A 15,277-nucleotide genomic window follows, 5' to 3' on the forward strand; every position below is an offset into this window, starting at 1 on the left:
ACGGTGGCGTCCTCGTTGCCCTGCCAACCAGCGAGCCCCTGGCCTGGCCTCCAGAAGTGCTCGGTGCTCAGTGACAGCCCTTACCCTCACGCACACCGCTCCGCAGGGCCGCCAGCCCAGACCCAGACCCGGCTTTCCCGCTCGCCTGCCCACTCCCGACCCTCCATCCCTGCGCCCACGCTAAGCCCGATGATGAGTGGGACCAGAGTGCCATTGGGAGCTACTACGAGTTGTTCGCGGCCGCACTGGGCAACCTGGAATGGTTGCGCTTCTGTCTGAGTCGGGACCGGGACAAAATTCCGGCAGATGACAAGGTAAGGATTTGTAGCTTGGCGGCAAGAAAGGAAGTCCTCTGTACCCACAGAACGTTCCTCACACAGTGGTTCCCTGGCAAAGATCTCCCTGTGGAGCATCCACAGATACTCTTTTAGTCTGTCACCTTCTGCCAGCAGAAACTGCTCTGTAGGTTAGGTTGTGGACCCCGGGGCCCCAGTCCTGCTCAGTCTCCTCCTACCGTCCTCCCGCCCCCACAGGGCTTCACCGCCATCCACTTTGCAGCCCAGAGTGGCAAGCTGCCGTGCCTGCAGCTCTTGGTAGAGGAGTACCAGTTTCCCGTGGACCTGCCCACCAGCAATGGCCAGACACCCCTGCACCTGGTCATCCACGGGGACAACAAGACCATGACCCTCCCCTGCATTCACTATCTACTTAAGCGAGGGGCGGCCCTCAACACGTGAGTCCAGCCTGCGTCCAGAAAGTGTCTTGGAGCGTGGGCAGATAGAAACCCCACTTGCAGGTAGGCAGATCCACGCAGGACAGGCAGAGGGCTCTGGGGTGACAAGGATCGGGTCCCACATAAAGCAGTCGACGAGCCCACATGGTGTAGTAAGATCAGGCTCTGGGAGAGGACAGACCTAGTTCACCTCCCAGCTTTGCCATCTGCTAGCAAACAGCAAGACCTCCGGCAAGTCACTCAACGCTTGGCCTCAGTGCTCTGGTTCCCCAGCTTGCCAGGACACCGGAGTCACCCATGCAGCTTCAGAAATACCTGTGGCTGTGTTCTAATCAGAGGCCGCCATTGGTATGGGGTGCTGCCTGGGCTTTGGAAGGCCTAGAAGATTCCCAGGTGTTAATTTACAGCAAAGTTTGGGAACTATTTCCTGGGTGTCTTCAACTGAAATGTGGGAGGATGACATGAGACTATTGTGGTCACGGAGGAAATGCATGGAAGTGCCCGGACGGCCTATGGGAGACTGCACGCGTTCATATTTACAGAGCCCTGTGTGCTCAGTGCCATGCCTGAGTTGAATACAGCAGTGAAGACACGAACGGACATGGTCCCAGCCCTCGTGAAGCTAATATACTCGTGCAGACAGTGAACTAGCAAACTAAGAAATGAACGCAATGACAGTGTAGTAAGTAGTTACAAAGGAAATAAACAGGGTGTTGAGGTAATGAGTAGAAGGGGTAGGGCAGAGGATCTCTTTTGGAAGGGGAAGTCACCTCTAAGGAAATAACATTTAAATTGCAGCCAGAAAGCTGGGAGCAAGCCAGCCCTGCAAAGAGCCGGGGAAAAGAGTCCCAGGCAGAGGGAACAGCATGTGCAAAGATCACATGTTGGGAAAGAGTGGAGCAAGGTCAGAAGATGGGGGTGAGGAGGAGGCAGGGCCCAGGTCACACAGGCCTTGTGCGCCATGGCCAGGCAGGGGAAGGGGCAGGAGGGCTGGCTGACTTAAGAGCCAATAAGGTTAGTGCCCTCTGAGCTCCAGCCAACCCAGCTATTCTTCCAGCAGATCATATCTGTTGCATAACCATATAATCAGGCTCCCAGCATTCATTTAGTCCAAACCCTCCTTCTACGGTTGAGGAAATTGAAGCTCGGAGAGGAGAGGGGACATTTCAGAGTCACCAGTGCGCTAGGGGCAGAGCAGACCTGGAAGCTGGTTTGCCCACCTCTCTGATGGGCAGATGGTCCTTGTCCTTCCTTTCTGCCCTCTTCCCGGCCCTCTACAGTCAGACAAGCAATGGCTCCACACCCCTCCACCTGGCAGCCTGCAAGGGCTTGCTGAGCTGCGTGAAGGTGCTGGTGCAAAATGGTGCCAATGTCCATGCCCGAGACACCGTGGGCTGCAAGCCCATCGACTACTGCAAAATATGGAACCACCGCGACTGTGCCCGGTGAGGGTGTGAGAACCACCCACAGCCCACCACCCCTGCCCACTCCCCCAGCCCTTTCTCTGGGGCCCTAAGGCTGAGCCTTTCCCAGGAGGGTCTGGGCTGGCAGATAAATCTGCAGAGACCCCAGCCCAGGCTATTATTCCCAGGGCTTTTCACAGGGCCTCCCCTCTTTGGATTTAGCAGGGCTCTTCCTTGCCCTGAGGCCTTGAATCCTCAGCCGGGGATGGTGATCTGACTACAGACACTTTCCTCTCTCACCTCAAAGGATAGTGGTTAGCCAGAGGGGCGTTGGGCAGTGCAGAACAGCGTCTCTGGTGGCTCCCCTCCTCCTCACCCAGGCCCTCAGCAGCAGCCAGTCTTCCCAGCCCAGGGTGAAGCTCGGTCACTGGGGGATGACATACCCCCACCTTGGCCATCAGGTTCTTGAAGGATGCCATGTGGAAACGGGACAAGAAGGACTTTGCTCGTGAGATGGGGAAACTGAAGAGGCTCAAGGACCAGTTGGCCTTCATGGAACAGGACTACCTGACTGAGTATCAAGTAAGGGGGAGGGCGGGCAGGGGCATCGGGCAGCCACTGCTATCCAAGCAGGTGAGCACAGGAGACCATGACTCAAACGCAGTTATTAAGAGTGGCTGGTGGCAGTCCCATCCAGAAAAAGCCTCCCTCTCCCTATCCTCTGAAATTCCACCCTTAAAAGCCACTCCCCTAGGTCAAAAGTCTTATTTTGTGTTAGTCTTAAAAAAAAAAAAAATTCACCCTTTCCAACAGACACTGAGCACTTCCTCTCTGCTAGGCACCTGCTGGACCCTGAGGCTCCAAAGACAAATGAGATGTGGTCCCCTCGCTCAAGGAGCTTAGGGTCTAGAATGGGAGGTAGGTTATATGCCCATAGAGGAGGAAGGGTCCAGGAGGGTGCCGGATAGATGCCGCTTAGGAGGATCTTTAAAGATTGGCAGCAGTTGGCCGTATGAAGAAGGGAAAGGCTGACCAGGCAGAAGGAACAGACAGCCCTGTGGAGAGGCACAGAGGTACAGGAGAGCGTGGTGTACGCTGAGAAGTACACAGTCCGTACAGCTAGGGGAACAGATGTGAGTTGGAGACTGACAAGCTAGAGATCTGGAAGGGGCTCAGATCTGTTGATGGACCTTGGCTGGGGAAGAATGGGTGAGTCGCTAAAGGATTTTAAGCAGGTATAATGATATAGGATGCAAGAGCCAGAAAACCCAGAGAGAAGATTCTGGGAATCCTAAGTGGATCCAGAAGTGGGGAGGGCTTCAGGGCTGGCAAAATCCAGTACTCCAGCTTGGTTCCAGCTGCATTTCTCTCCAGTTTTCTCAGCCCCACCCTCTTCTGCTGTGTCACCCAGTCCTCATAGTCCCATGTGTCCAGAGGAGGCAAAGCTCATCCATTCCTGTGGCTCTACACTTTCCCAGAAGCCCCTTCCAGATCTCCCCTTATCTCTTATTGGCCTCAATTGGATCCTATGTCCATTCTTGTTCCAATCCCTAGAGCTAAAGGAAAGCTACGTGCTGACTGACCTGGGTCTGGGGCGAGGCTGATGGAATTATTATGATTGGCTTAGCCTAATCGGAGCCTACCTCCCGAGCTGGGTCAATCTCCATACCACCTGATGGCTTAGCAACAGTCTGGGGAATGAGACACTGAAACAAGGGGGTGGACAAGGGGCAGTTCTGTGACAAGCTGAAGGTTCAATTCCAGTGGAGGCAAAAACAGAGAGGTAGACTGAGTCATGACCACCCAGCCCAGAGAGCCAGCCAACTACATCCCCTAACATACAAGGCTCACCACTTGCAGAAGCCTATCCAGACTGGCTCCCCCCAGTTCCAACCTTCCAAACATTTCTTCTTTCTTCTTCTCAAACCAGAGATTCTCTCAGGGTAGGACACATCTCCACCAGCAGATGGGGGACTTCTTTGGAGGTGGACGCATGTCTCCCCCAGGAGACTTGAGGTTTTCCCTAGGGCAGGGACTAGAGACCTCACTTGGGGCAGAGGCCGTATCAGGTTAGAAGTCCCCTGTATGGGAGAGGTTCTGCCTGCCCCATGAGCCCAAGGGCTCCCTTCGGGCAAGTTATCTCCCTGTCAGACCAAGGGCTCCCATAAGGCAGGAGTTTCTCTCATCAGACTTAGGCCTCCTGTGGTGGGACTGTATCTGGCCAATGACACCTGAGGTTTCCAAGGGCTACAGCCACAAGGCCCCTGCTACAGGAGCGGGGCAGAGGGGCAGCCCTCCATGACTCTCTTGCACCCTCTGATGTTGCAGAAAGAGCACCAAATTCTGAGAGAAGCTGATTTCAAGAAGTGGCTCCATTGCAAGCAGCTGCTCCGGGGCCAAACCCTGATCTGCAAGGCCAAGCAAGTGCCTTGTGCCGCACCTCAGGCGATCCCCGTCTCCAAGACCTCCAAGCACCAGAGGCCTTGGAAGAGCTTCTACCCCTCCCCAGAGGCACGCCTGAGGCAGACATCAGGGCCCAAGCTGCAGCCCTTGGGGACACCCACACCCATCTACACCCACCCCATGGTCAGACGGCCCAAGTCGTGGAATGTTAGCAATAACCCTGCCAGATTGCCCACCACCCAGATCGGCTACCCACAGGGCATCCGCCTGGGTGTGCATCCAGACCCCAGCCCAGAGCAAGACTTCCGCGGCTTCCTGGAGGTGAGGTCTGACAGGCACGGCGGTGCGCAGCTGTGCACGGTGGCCGGCCACCGGGTGGCGCCTGTGCCCCAGCTGCCTTTCGAGGTGATAGTCCGAGAGCTGCACCCTTCAGTGTGGCCACCCAGGATGAAAGTGCCCCAGGGCTTCTGCCCTGTCAGCATGAGGAATGTGCCCCAGAAGCGGCACTTGGGTGACGACAACTTCTGGACCGACACTCTGGCCATGAACCTCCGTGAGACATTTGATGAAGCCTTCCTGGCAGCTGTGCGAGCCCATCAAGGGCTCCCCACTCTGCCCTCCCCCAAAAGCCCCCCATAAACTTTATTTTGGTAGGCTCTCAACCTGAGGCAGCCCGATGAAGGCTGAGGTGTGGTGATTCACGTTGGGGGTGGAAGAGAGGGAGAGGAGTAGCCACAGGCTTCCCACTTCCCACTCCCAAGCTTCAAAATCAGAGCCTCTTCTCCCCTAACAAAAGCCTAGGTCTCCCTTCTCCAGAGAAATTTCTTGGACTCCCCAGGAGACTTAAGCTCGGGCAGAGGCCTCGGAGTGGGCATCAGTCTCATCCTGGGCCCTTGCATCGTAAAAGTGACACTTTGGTGTCCCCGCTACTTCTCCTCACCCCAGCCCACCAGGAACAAGGCTTCTAGGATGGAGGACCACTGGAAAATTCTGCCTCCTGTTCAGATTAAGTCCTTCAAGGTTTCTGTAGTTCAGGGAGGCAGAAGCAGCCTATCTTGGGGGAAGGGAGGGAGGACCCATGGCTTCAGTTTGAGACGATAAAAGCACTTTGCACTTCCTCCAGGAAGCTAGCCTGGGTCCCCTACTATCCCCTGCACACATCACTACAAATCATTCATGAAACAAACATTTATTGAGTGCTTTCTACGTACCAGGCACCAAGCCAGGCACTGTTGATACAAAAATTGAAGGACAGTCCCTGCTCTCAAGGAGCTTACAGTCTAGAGGGGAGATAGACCAGTAAGCAGGCAAGTAAGCTAGAGTGATCTGTGTCGTATGCCGGGGGGAAAGGGGACAAAGCTCAGAGGAAGTGAAATCTCAGTAGAGAACTGACAGAGAAGGTACCCAGGTGGGCAGAAGAAAGGGGAATCAAAGTGGCATCTCTGAATACAGGAGGCTGGGACACAGGGCGCGAGGTGGCAAGTGATGAGGCCAGAGAGGTGACCAGGAACCAGACATCACAAGTCTCACAAGCCATGCTAAGGGGTCTGGACTTTATCCTGAGGGCAGTAGGGAGCCATGGAAAGTTGTAGGCCAGGAAGTGACTTGATCAGCTATACATTTTAGACAAGTCTGGCTGTGGGACAGAGAAGGAGGAGGCTGTCACAATAACCCAGGTATAAGTTGATGACAGTGGGTGTGGCTCGAGTCAAGAGATGTTAGGAAGGTAAACTTAACAGTTTTGAGAGAGTGGACGGCAGGGGGAGGGGCAGAAGGAGAAAGCAGGGCTAGAAAGCAGGTTCTGGTCTGGCTCCTGAGGGGTCTTGGGGCCACGACAGGTACCCAAAAGAGGCAGGTTTGCGGAGGACAGCAACAAGCGCCCTCTGGCCCATGAGAGTTGTCTGTGCACCCAGAGGCAGCAGAACTATGGTTGAGAAGATCAGGGGGGATGCTGGGGCCGGCGGTCAACTCTCAGTTCCTTGGCAAAGAGTCCTTGAAGCCATCAGCATCGATGGGCTCCTCCAGGGAGCCCACAACAGAACCCTGAGACACCCCATGGTGCATGGGGCAAATGGAGAAGCCTGCACAGGAGACTGAAAGGAACAGCAGAGGTAGGAGGAAGACCAGCCACAGGAGTGCCAGGGAAGTGCAATTCAAGAAGCTGGGGGCCATCAGCCCTGTCAGCTGCTGCAGAGATCCAGTAAAAGATATGGAAGGGTCCGCTGCATTTAGCACGGGAAGGCCACCGGCAACCCCTAGGAGAGAAGCCGTATCATCGGGGTGAGGAACAGAGGAGACAGCAAGGGAGAGCAGGGCCAGCTGCTGACCCAGCAGTGAGGGTGATATTGGCCTCCTGTGTCCTCTACCTGGTCTTCCCTTGTCTGCATAGGCTACAAAGGCCTGGCCATCTCATTCCCACCAAGAAGAAACCAGAATGTGCTACTCCTCTCAGGGAAAGGGAAAGGCTGGGAGTTTTAAGAGAACAGGAAATGCTGAAGTCAAGGGAATGAAGGGCTGTGGTGGGACTTGGGGCAGGATAGAGAGACTTTCAAGCACAGGAGCTTCCCCGGCTTAAAGGTCCCGCATGTGCACTGTCCGTCTCCACACCTGCCAGTCTCGCTCTGAGGTACGGGACGTGGCTAGAACGGCTCTCGTAGGGGCTTCAGTCCCGTGTGTACTGCCGAGTATTTGCAAGGCACTGTAGCTGGAGTGCAAAGTCAGCAAATGCTGGTCTGTGCCAGGATCTGGCCCACCTTCTTAGAAGACTGAGGTCAGCTCCCCGGGAGCCAAGAGCACACAGAAGAGAGGGCCAGCCCTCCTGTGCTCTTAGAGTGACAAACCCTTTCCCCCCTCAGTCCCATTTCTTAAAAATTAGGCTGTCACCCAGACTGCCTGGAAGCCAATTTCTATTTTCTTTCTCCTTGGGCCTAAGATAGAATTCAGGCAGAAACCACTTCTTTTCCCCAGGGGAAGACTTACAAACAGGATATTGCAGATGTTCTGAAAATCCAACCCAGTCCCAAATTGTCCCTCCTCTGCCCCCAGCGTCACAGCCATGGAGCCTTGGGGGAAAGAAGAGATGGAAGAAAAGGGAGGGGCACGAGAAAGGCTGCCCCTGCCCCCAACTCCCCTGCCCCAGCTCAGCTCCTCATCTCTGCCCATTTCCCACAAAGGGCCATGAGAGCAGTCCCTCTGGGAGGGCAAGACCCAAACCCAGAAAAGGAGCCCCTGGAGCAGAAAAGCCAGTCCAATCCAGGGCAGAAGGTCAACGGGAAGAAAGGGAGATGAACTTTCAGGATATTAAGGCAAACAGTGCCACCTAGAATCTTTATTCAAATGGGAATCAGCACTTGGGACAGAAATCACAGTTCAACAGCAAAAACTATTTCTCTTGGAAGTGCCAAGCCACGGCCCCTCCCCACGACCATCTGCCCAGAGAACTTATCCCTGTCTGCTCTCCAGCTTCATAGCCCCTGCCCTGCCTGCCCCAGCGAGCCAGAACCTCTTGACCCACCATGGAAGTAGGCAGGAGGGTCATAGGGAGCTCAGCTTCCACCTACCCAGGTGGACCGTGCCTCCTGGCTAAGCAGGCTCTGCCATCCTCCCTGGTGCCCTCTCAGGTCGCAGCCTCTAGCAGCGTCAGATCTGAGCCAAGCTGAGCCCTTCGAGGAAGGTGGGGATGAGGGCTTCAGGGAGAGTCAAGGGAACAAGGGCCAGGGCTGGGGGAAGGTGCCTTCCAGGCTCACGGCCCCCATCTAGTGCAGAGGCCCAGGGGCCCGACTCTCCTGATCTTGCCCCCTCATCCCCTCCCCAAGGGGTTCAGTATATCTTCTGACGACTGGGTAGAATGGCCTCTTTGATGAAGGAGAAGATAACCAGGATCCCTAAGCGTTTGCCCCGCTTGCCTTTGGTGAAGTAATTGGAGACCACGTCATCTGTGGAGACATAGGCAGGGAGATGAGTGTGTGTGTCTACATGTGAACACGGCTCTTCCCACCTGGAGCCCAACTGTCTCCATCACAGGGCTGGGCTCGGGCTCGCCACATGACCCAGGCCTTCCTGAGGGCATCCCACAGTGACCCCTGACAAACCCCTTCTCACCTCCTGGCTGCATGGTGGAGGGCAGGACGTTTTCCCCAGCCGACAGTGACACAAAGAACGCAAACGGGATTATCCACAGACAGAAAGTGAAATAGGCCAGGACCTAGCAACAAGAGACACTGAGAAGAAGGTGCCCCGGAAGTGCCAAGGGTGGGCACTACATGGTTACCACGTGTCTTACAGAGGCGGTCAAGAATGCACAGAAGGCCCCGCACCTGATCTCTGAAGGAGGCTGGGGCCCAGGAGGCAGAGCCAGGGCAACCTCAGACATGGAGATAATTCAGTGGGGAAAGGTGAGGCTAAGGATGACGGACTGTGACCACAATCCCCAAATCCTGGTCACTAGGACAAACAACTCTTCTGAACTAAAGGAAGCAGATGGAAGGCAAAACCATGACTGATCCATATTCCCCCCCAAAAGTGACCTTGTTCTTCCCAGGGGTCCGAACTGGAGCAGCAGGGTGTGGAGAACCCCTGGGAGGAAAAAGGCTTGGCAGGCTTCTGGGAGGAGCCAGGCTTCAGGGCTGCAACCAGCCCAGCCCCGTGAGGCCTGTGTCAGACCTAATGCCCTGTCCTGACCTCAGGGCGTTAGGCTGTGATCCTGGGAGAACCAAAGGACTCCCTGGAGGAGAGCAGTGTCCTCCCTACCTCAGCCACACCACTTTCCAAACTCATCAATACTATTTTTTTCAAATGCATTATCCCTGCATAGACTATTTCAAATCCTAGCTAAGTTCACAGAGCAAATCATGCAAGCCCCCTTTCCTTCCTCTGTCCCTGCTAATAGTTTGACGTGCTGAACACTTCTTACCTCTGAGAAAGGATAATATTCCTCTGCAAAAAACTGAAACGCTAGGTAATGATTCACCACCACTAGCCCTGTTGAGGGAATGAAGAGTCAGTCAGTTTTGGGGGAAGAATATAAAGCTGGACTTTTAACCTTCAAAAGGCCCCTGGGAGCTGGGAGCCCTAAGTCTTAGTCCTGATTTTACACCGAACTCAGTATGGCTATAAGCCAAATACACCACTCTCCAGAACTCAGTTCTCCATCTGTGAAAATGGGAGGATTAGCTCCTACCTGCCCACGGCAGAAGGCATTTATGAGCAAAATTAGAAGGCAGATAAGTAAACTCTTTGAACGGTAAAAAAAAATGAGACTTGTTACATAATCCAAAGCACTGTGAGAGTTAACCTGCTTTTAAGTGGCTGTGAGTCCTGAAGAGTGCCCTCCCGTGGGCAGTGGGTGCAGGAAGTCATGAGTGTACAGATAACACACTCCCAAGAGATTCCACTCTGAACTGGGCACCTGGGAGAGGGCCTCAAATAAAGAGGCTCTCATTCCTCAGGAATAGAAGGGCACAGTTTGCTAGATGCTTTGGGGTGCAGTTTTAGGGTTCCTCCAAATTCTGGAGAGGGTCCTTCCCCATTCTTCCCCAGGGTAGGGCTCACTGGTCTAAACTGGTATGTTCTGGACTAAAACCCACCTCCTCAAGGTGCAGCCACATTTATGGAGGACAGAGCCAAGCTGCAGATCCTGGGGATGGCTGCTCAGGGACAGGCATCCCTCCCAGTTCTCATGCTAAGGTGAAGGCCAGGCACCGAACAAAGCACCCACTCAAACTGAACACCCCGCACGGCCACCTCATAGCCAATGCCACGTCTTGTTTCTCTTTCCTCCTCTCTTGCCTTTCCCCTTCTAAGGCTAGCTCTGCCGTGCCTAGCCACACTCTAGGACTAGGGAAACTGGAAGACAGATGGTGCCTGATGCCCAGAGATCTTCAGGAAACCTCTCTCAGGCATCTAAAGGGCAGGTTGGGGGAATGACAAAGGGAAGCCAGGACGACCTGCTACTGTGGGAGGGATGGGAAGGGTTCTACTGCCTGGGAAGTTGCAGAAGGGGTCTGGTCTCCAGGGAACACTCCCCACACCAACCCCCACCAAACACATCCTCTGGTGGAATCACATGAAGGCACTCAGGGAAGAGGCCAGTCCTAGCTTCGACCAGGTGCCCTCCTTGTGGGTAATATTCTCTTTGCAGATTCTCCCACAGAAATAGTAAAGTAGCTCTAAGAAACTCCCAATTATATGTCATATCCTGCCCAAAGGCTAGATGATCAGTAATGATTAATGGGAGAAAAGACAATCCTGATAACCAAACACGTCCCAGAATCTTTTCTGGGGATATCTATAACCACCTACTGTGCGGCACCTGAGTCCAACATCTTTGAACAGATCAAGAACCCAAGGCCAAAGAGGAGAAATGATGACTCCCAGGATCAGAAAGTAGTGTCAGGGTAAAGGCAGAAAGGTCAGGGTCCTCTAAACACATTTGTCTACGTCAATGCCGGCACCCGCAGGGGGACCCACAGCCCCATGAAGCTTGTGTTAATCAAGATTTTGGGCCAGACGACTAGACGGGGCGCTACCTGCCAGCCAGGGTAGGGCTTTGGGCTTTTCCTGGCCAAGTGGTTTCTTAGAGCCCATAACTACACAGAGAACCCACCTTTTCTCCCTTCTCAAATTCACCTCCCTGGGAAAGCCCTCCCTGTCTAAGTATCCCACCCCCACCACCCCATCCCCCCAAATACTAGTCACTAGAGCCAAGCAGACTCTAGGCTCCTCAAGTGTGAGAAGCCCATGTTCCCAATCAGCCTGGCCTCCTGGAGGACCTTGGTGGTTTGCCACTTTTCTCTATCCCCCATGGTGCCCCGGACTGAGCTGGACACATGCAACCACCTCGACTGCCTCCCCAGCTCTGCCCCCTCTCACCGCATGAAAGGATGAAGTTAGGCGAGGTCAGCATGATGAAGGGGAAGGTCTGGAGGAGGCCAAAGTAGACAAGGTTGGTGAAGAGGCCCACGCCAATCATGAAGGTGGGGAAGCGCTCAAACACGTAGAGGCCAATCAGCACAGCTGTGGAGAACTGAAACAACCAGAGGTACACAGTGCAGGGAGCCTCTTCCAGGCAGCCTTCTTGGTCTCACTAACCCCTAGCCTGCTCCGGGCAGCACTAGGTTCATGCTTCAATCTCCCCGTTTCATAGTCCTCCCCAACTTGTCTCTCAGCTCCCAAAGGGCGGCATCTTTTAATGCCGTTCTCGAAAATTTTTGACAGCAACCCACAGTAAACATTTTACAGATCAAAGTTCAAATTTCAATTCTATTTTATTATGTTTTTTTTAAAATGCTGATCATGACCTACTGAACTGATGACACAACCCAAGAATGAGACCTACAACTTGAAAAACACTGTTCTGAAGGACTTACAGTTGTCAGCGCTTAACGAATGGCAATTGGTAGAATGAAGATCTAATTCCTTTACCTAAACCCACAGGCCAGGCCTCTGAACCCAGAGCTGACTGCTATGGTCTTGTCTCCACCACTAACCCGCTACCCCAAGTAGCCATGCCCAGAGTGGCTGCTGACACCAGGTGACTTGGGAGGCACTGGACTTCTCCCACCCAAATGGTCCCAATCCCCACCCCTTCCTGTAGCTGGCAGGAATCTATCCGCTAACAGGCACTCCTGTAGCTTTGACATCAATGGCAAGGATTGTGTCTTTAGGAACAGAAGCCTTCCATGAGACCTCGGGAGGGCAGGGCCTGGGCCAGGGAAGGCATCTTCCTCTTAGGACAAGTCACTTGATCCAATCAGAAAGAGGGCAATGAGTACTCTAACTCAAGTACTCAAAACTGTCCCTAGGTTCCTCTTAGTTCTAAATGCTGTGAACAGAGCAAGGGGCTAGAGACAATGGGAAAAAACGAAGCAAAGGCCAAGCCATGGTCCTGCCAACACCGAGTGTGCACTCAGCTGTCACCCTAGGGAACTGAGAACACGGTCTGCAGTGAAGTGCTGCTACTTGGGGAAGGAGGCAAGGGAACACCTGGACCCAGAGAGCAGACTCAGGAGACAAGGCGCAGGTGAAGGAGGTAGGGGTGGCACCCTGGGGAAACAGCAGGGACAGAGGTCTCATCTGTTGCCAAACTCTCCCCACTTCCTCCTTTGAGGCAGGGCAAAACAGGGGGAAATCCTGGGGAAAACTGCCACTTACCCAGATCATGTATTTTATGATCCTGCTGGTGGCCACTGTATATTCTTCTATCAGTTCTGCCAGGTAATAGAGTCCAGCCGCTGGGGGGGGGGGGTTGGGAAGAGAAGGAAGCAGGGAGAACATTAGCCAGAGTCACTCCCACCATCCTGGTCCTTCCTCTCTCTGCAGCTGGGTCCCCATCAACCCCTCATGAACTCCCTAAGGAACAAACCAAACAACCCATGTGGGGTCCTCCCAAGTCGGAAGAAGCAAAACTTTGTCAGGGCAACTAAAAAGAGATTCCATAAAACTGAATGGAAACCTGTATCTGAGGCCTCAGCACAATCCTAACCTCTGGGCCATAAAGGGGAATTTCATTCACTCATTCACTAAATATCTGTTGGGCCCCTGGTATGGGCCAAGTGCGCGGCTGAGTGAAGAGCGCACAGGATAAGACAGGCAAGGCCCCTTCCCTGACCCAGCGCGGGTAGGTGGGGGTAGGGAGAGGAGTCCGCCGATCCCAGTGTGACAAGTGCTACTTCAGAGAAAGTACAGGGCACCACCAAACCCCATGAGAGCTTCCCCGAGGAGGTGAGATCTCAGCTGAGACCAAGAGTAGGAACTAGCCAGAAGGGAAGAGCGTGTCAAACTCCAAGAGAGGCGGCAGTACGAAGGGCCAGAAGCGAAAGGGCGGGGATAAGTGTCGCGGAAAAGTTCAGCGCGATAGGCCCGCGAGGGTGGGCACGGCAGCGGTTGGCAGTGCGCGAGCTCGTGCAAGGGGCACTTGAGTCAGCCACTCCCAGGCAGTGCCGGGGCGGGTTTAGTGACACCGGGAGGGACCCGAGGTCCCACTGGGCTGCTGGGGTCAGCAAGAGGGGGCAGGATCCGGCGGGACAGGAAAGGGGAGGGATGCGCAGGCCGGGAGCACCGGACAGGAGTCCCCCGGGTTGCTCCGGCGCCCCCGTGATGCGACCGCCCTCGCGATGCGACCCCTGGCCAGCACAGATGCCGGGACAGAAACCCGCGCGGACCCGGGTCGCGCACTCTCACCGACGGCCAGCGTGATGAAGGCCACCTGGATGAAGAGCGAAAGCCAGCTCAGCACGTACATGAACCACATGGCGCCCCCGCCCCGCCCGCCCCCCGACCGCCGGGACGGGCCTGCGCGTTTGGGCTCCGGCGACACGGAGCCGCCGCCACCGTCGCCGCGTCCCCGCCCCGCGGACGGCGGGACGGCCGTGCGCCGCGGCCGAGAGCAGCCCGGCCGGAGCGCCGCCCCTCGGCCGAATACGGACGAGCGCCGCCCGCCGGCGCGGAGGACCAGCCGCCGCGGGCCGCGTACGGCACCCTGCTCCGGCCACCCGGGGTTGCACCCAGGGAAGGGCCCGCGACGCAGCCCGGGGGCGGGGACGCGGCGCCTGCCGGAGGGACAGCGTTCCGGGCACCCCCTGGGCGCTCCGGCGCCAGCGTGGAGGGGGCCGGGGCGCGAGAGGGCCGCCTGACCGCTGCCCAGCCAGCAGCGGCCGGAAGGCTCGGGCGGGTCGCCCACCGGGCTGGTCTTGCTACGGCGGCTAACCGGAACAAAACTGCTGCGGCCGAACGCGGGCCAGGCACCGCGCAAAAGGCTGCGTGGTATTTTCGTGATGGACGTTGATTGTAAGTCATTTCAGGATGGGGAAGCTGGGGCCAAGGAAGGTTACCTTGCCTCAGGTCTTACATCTAGGAAGCGGCACAGGCAGGAGTTGGGGCGCCTTTCATCAGTCATCCTCAGGCGTAACTCTCCCTTTAGGCTGAGTTCCTTGAGGGTGCCTTCTGCACCTTTGTATCGCCTGCACATCGCCAGGGGTGGGCACGCAGGGCGCCCACTGGGCACCGAATGCATCTACTATACCAATGAACCTTACTGAGGGGGCGGAAGGAGCAGCGCAGCCCCTGTTAAGAAGTTCCCCATCTAGTGGCCACGACAGGCATGCAAAATAAAGTATACGTACGGGACTGGGCTAAGCTACTCATTTCAGGATAATCTTTACATGCATCAAAATGAATACATATTCCTCAGAGACTGAACATAGAATTACCATATAGCGCATCGATTCCGCTCCTGGGTATCTGCCCCCAAAGATCTGAAAGCAGGGACTCAAAGAGTTATGTGTACACCAATGTTCATAGCAGCTTTTTTCATAATAGTCAAAAGGTGGAAACATCCCAAATGTTCAGCAACAGGTGAATGCATACACAAAATGTGTTTTATACATACAATACAATATCCTTCAACTTTAAAAAGAAATGAAATTCTGATGCATGCCACATCATGAGTGAACCTTTAGGACTTGCTAATTGAAACAAGCCAGACACAAAAGGGCAAACATTGTATGATTTCACTTATCTGAGGTATCTAGAGTACTCAAATTCGTAAACAGAAAGGAGCCCGGTAGAGGAGGGGAACAGAGAGTAATGGGGAGTTATTGTTTCAGGGGTACAGAGTTTCAGGTGGGGAAGATGAAAAAGTTCTAGAGATGGACAGTGGTGATTGTTGTCCGACATTGTGAATATGCTTAATGCCACTGAACTGTACACTTAAACTGGATACATTGGTAAATTTTACGTA

General features: G+C 54.8%; 2 protein-coding genes across 2 annotated transcripts in view; one reads left to right on the top strand and one right to left on the bottom strand.

Moving 5' to 3' along the window:
• Window positions 1–5,178, top strand: part of ANKRD53 (ankyrin repeat domain 53) — a 5,413-nt gene extending 235 nt beyond the window's left edge. The window contains exons 2-6 of the mRNA XM_044379283.3: window positions 78–314; window positions 534–733; window positions 2,014–2,178; window positions 2,598–2,718; window positions 4,465–5,178. Coding sequence (XP_044235218.2) covers window positions 78–314; window positions 534–733; window positions 2,014–2,178; window positions 2,598–2,718; window positions 4,465–5,178 — 1,437 coding nt within the window. The remainder of the gene's footprint in view (window positions 1–77; window positions 315–533; window positions 734–2,013; window positions 2,179–2,597; window positions 2,719–4,464) is intronic.
• A 534-nt stretch (window positions 5,179–5,712) lies between these two features.
• TEX261 (testis expressed 261) lies at window positions 5,713–13,871 on the bottom strand. The gene is made up of 6 exons (XM_026483403.4): window positions 13,720–13,871; window positions 12,691–12,770; window positions 11,410–11,563; window positions 9,452–9,519; window positions 8,641–8,743; window positions 5,713–8,474 (listed from the first exon to the last, which is right to left on the bottom strand). The coding sequence occupies exons 1-6, from the start codon at window positions 13,787–13,789 to the stop codon at window positions 8,359–8,361; spliced, it is 591 nt and encodes a 196-aa protein (XP_026339188.1). The 5' UTR covers window positions 13,790–13,871; the 3' UTR covers window positions 5,713–8,358.
• Window positions 13,872–15,277: the final 1,406 nt, after the last annotated feature.

Source organism: Ursus arctos, unplaced genomic scaffold (genome assembly GCF_023065955.2).
Source record: "Ursus arctos isolate Adak ecotype North America unplaced genomic scaffold, UrsArc2.0 scaffold_8, whole genome shotgun sequence".
Lineage (NCBI taxonomy): Eukaryota > Metazoa > Chordata > Mammalia > Carnivora > Ursidae > Ursus > Ursus arctos.

Bases quoted from the DNA above. Each gene is read 5' to 3' on its own strand.
- TEX261 (XM_026483403.4), bottom strand. From the start codon at position 13,789: ATGTGGTTCATGTACGTGCTGAGCTGGCTTTCGCTCTTCATCCAGGTG. The intron at 12,771-13,719 runs GTGAGAGTGCGC...CCCCCCCCCCAG, and splicing joins CTTCATCACGCTGGCCGTCG to CGGCTGGACTCTATTACCTG. The intron at 8,475-8,640 runs GTGAGAAGGGGT...ATGTCTCCACAG, and splicing joins CTCCACCATGCAGCCAGGAG to ATGACGTGGTCTCCAATTAC.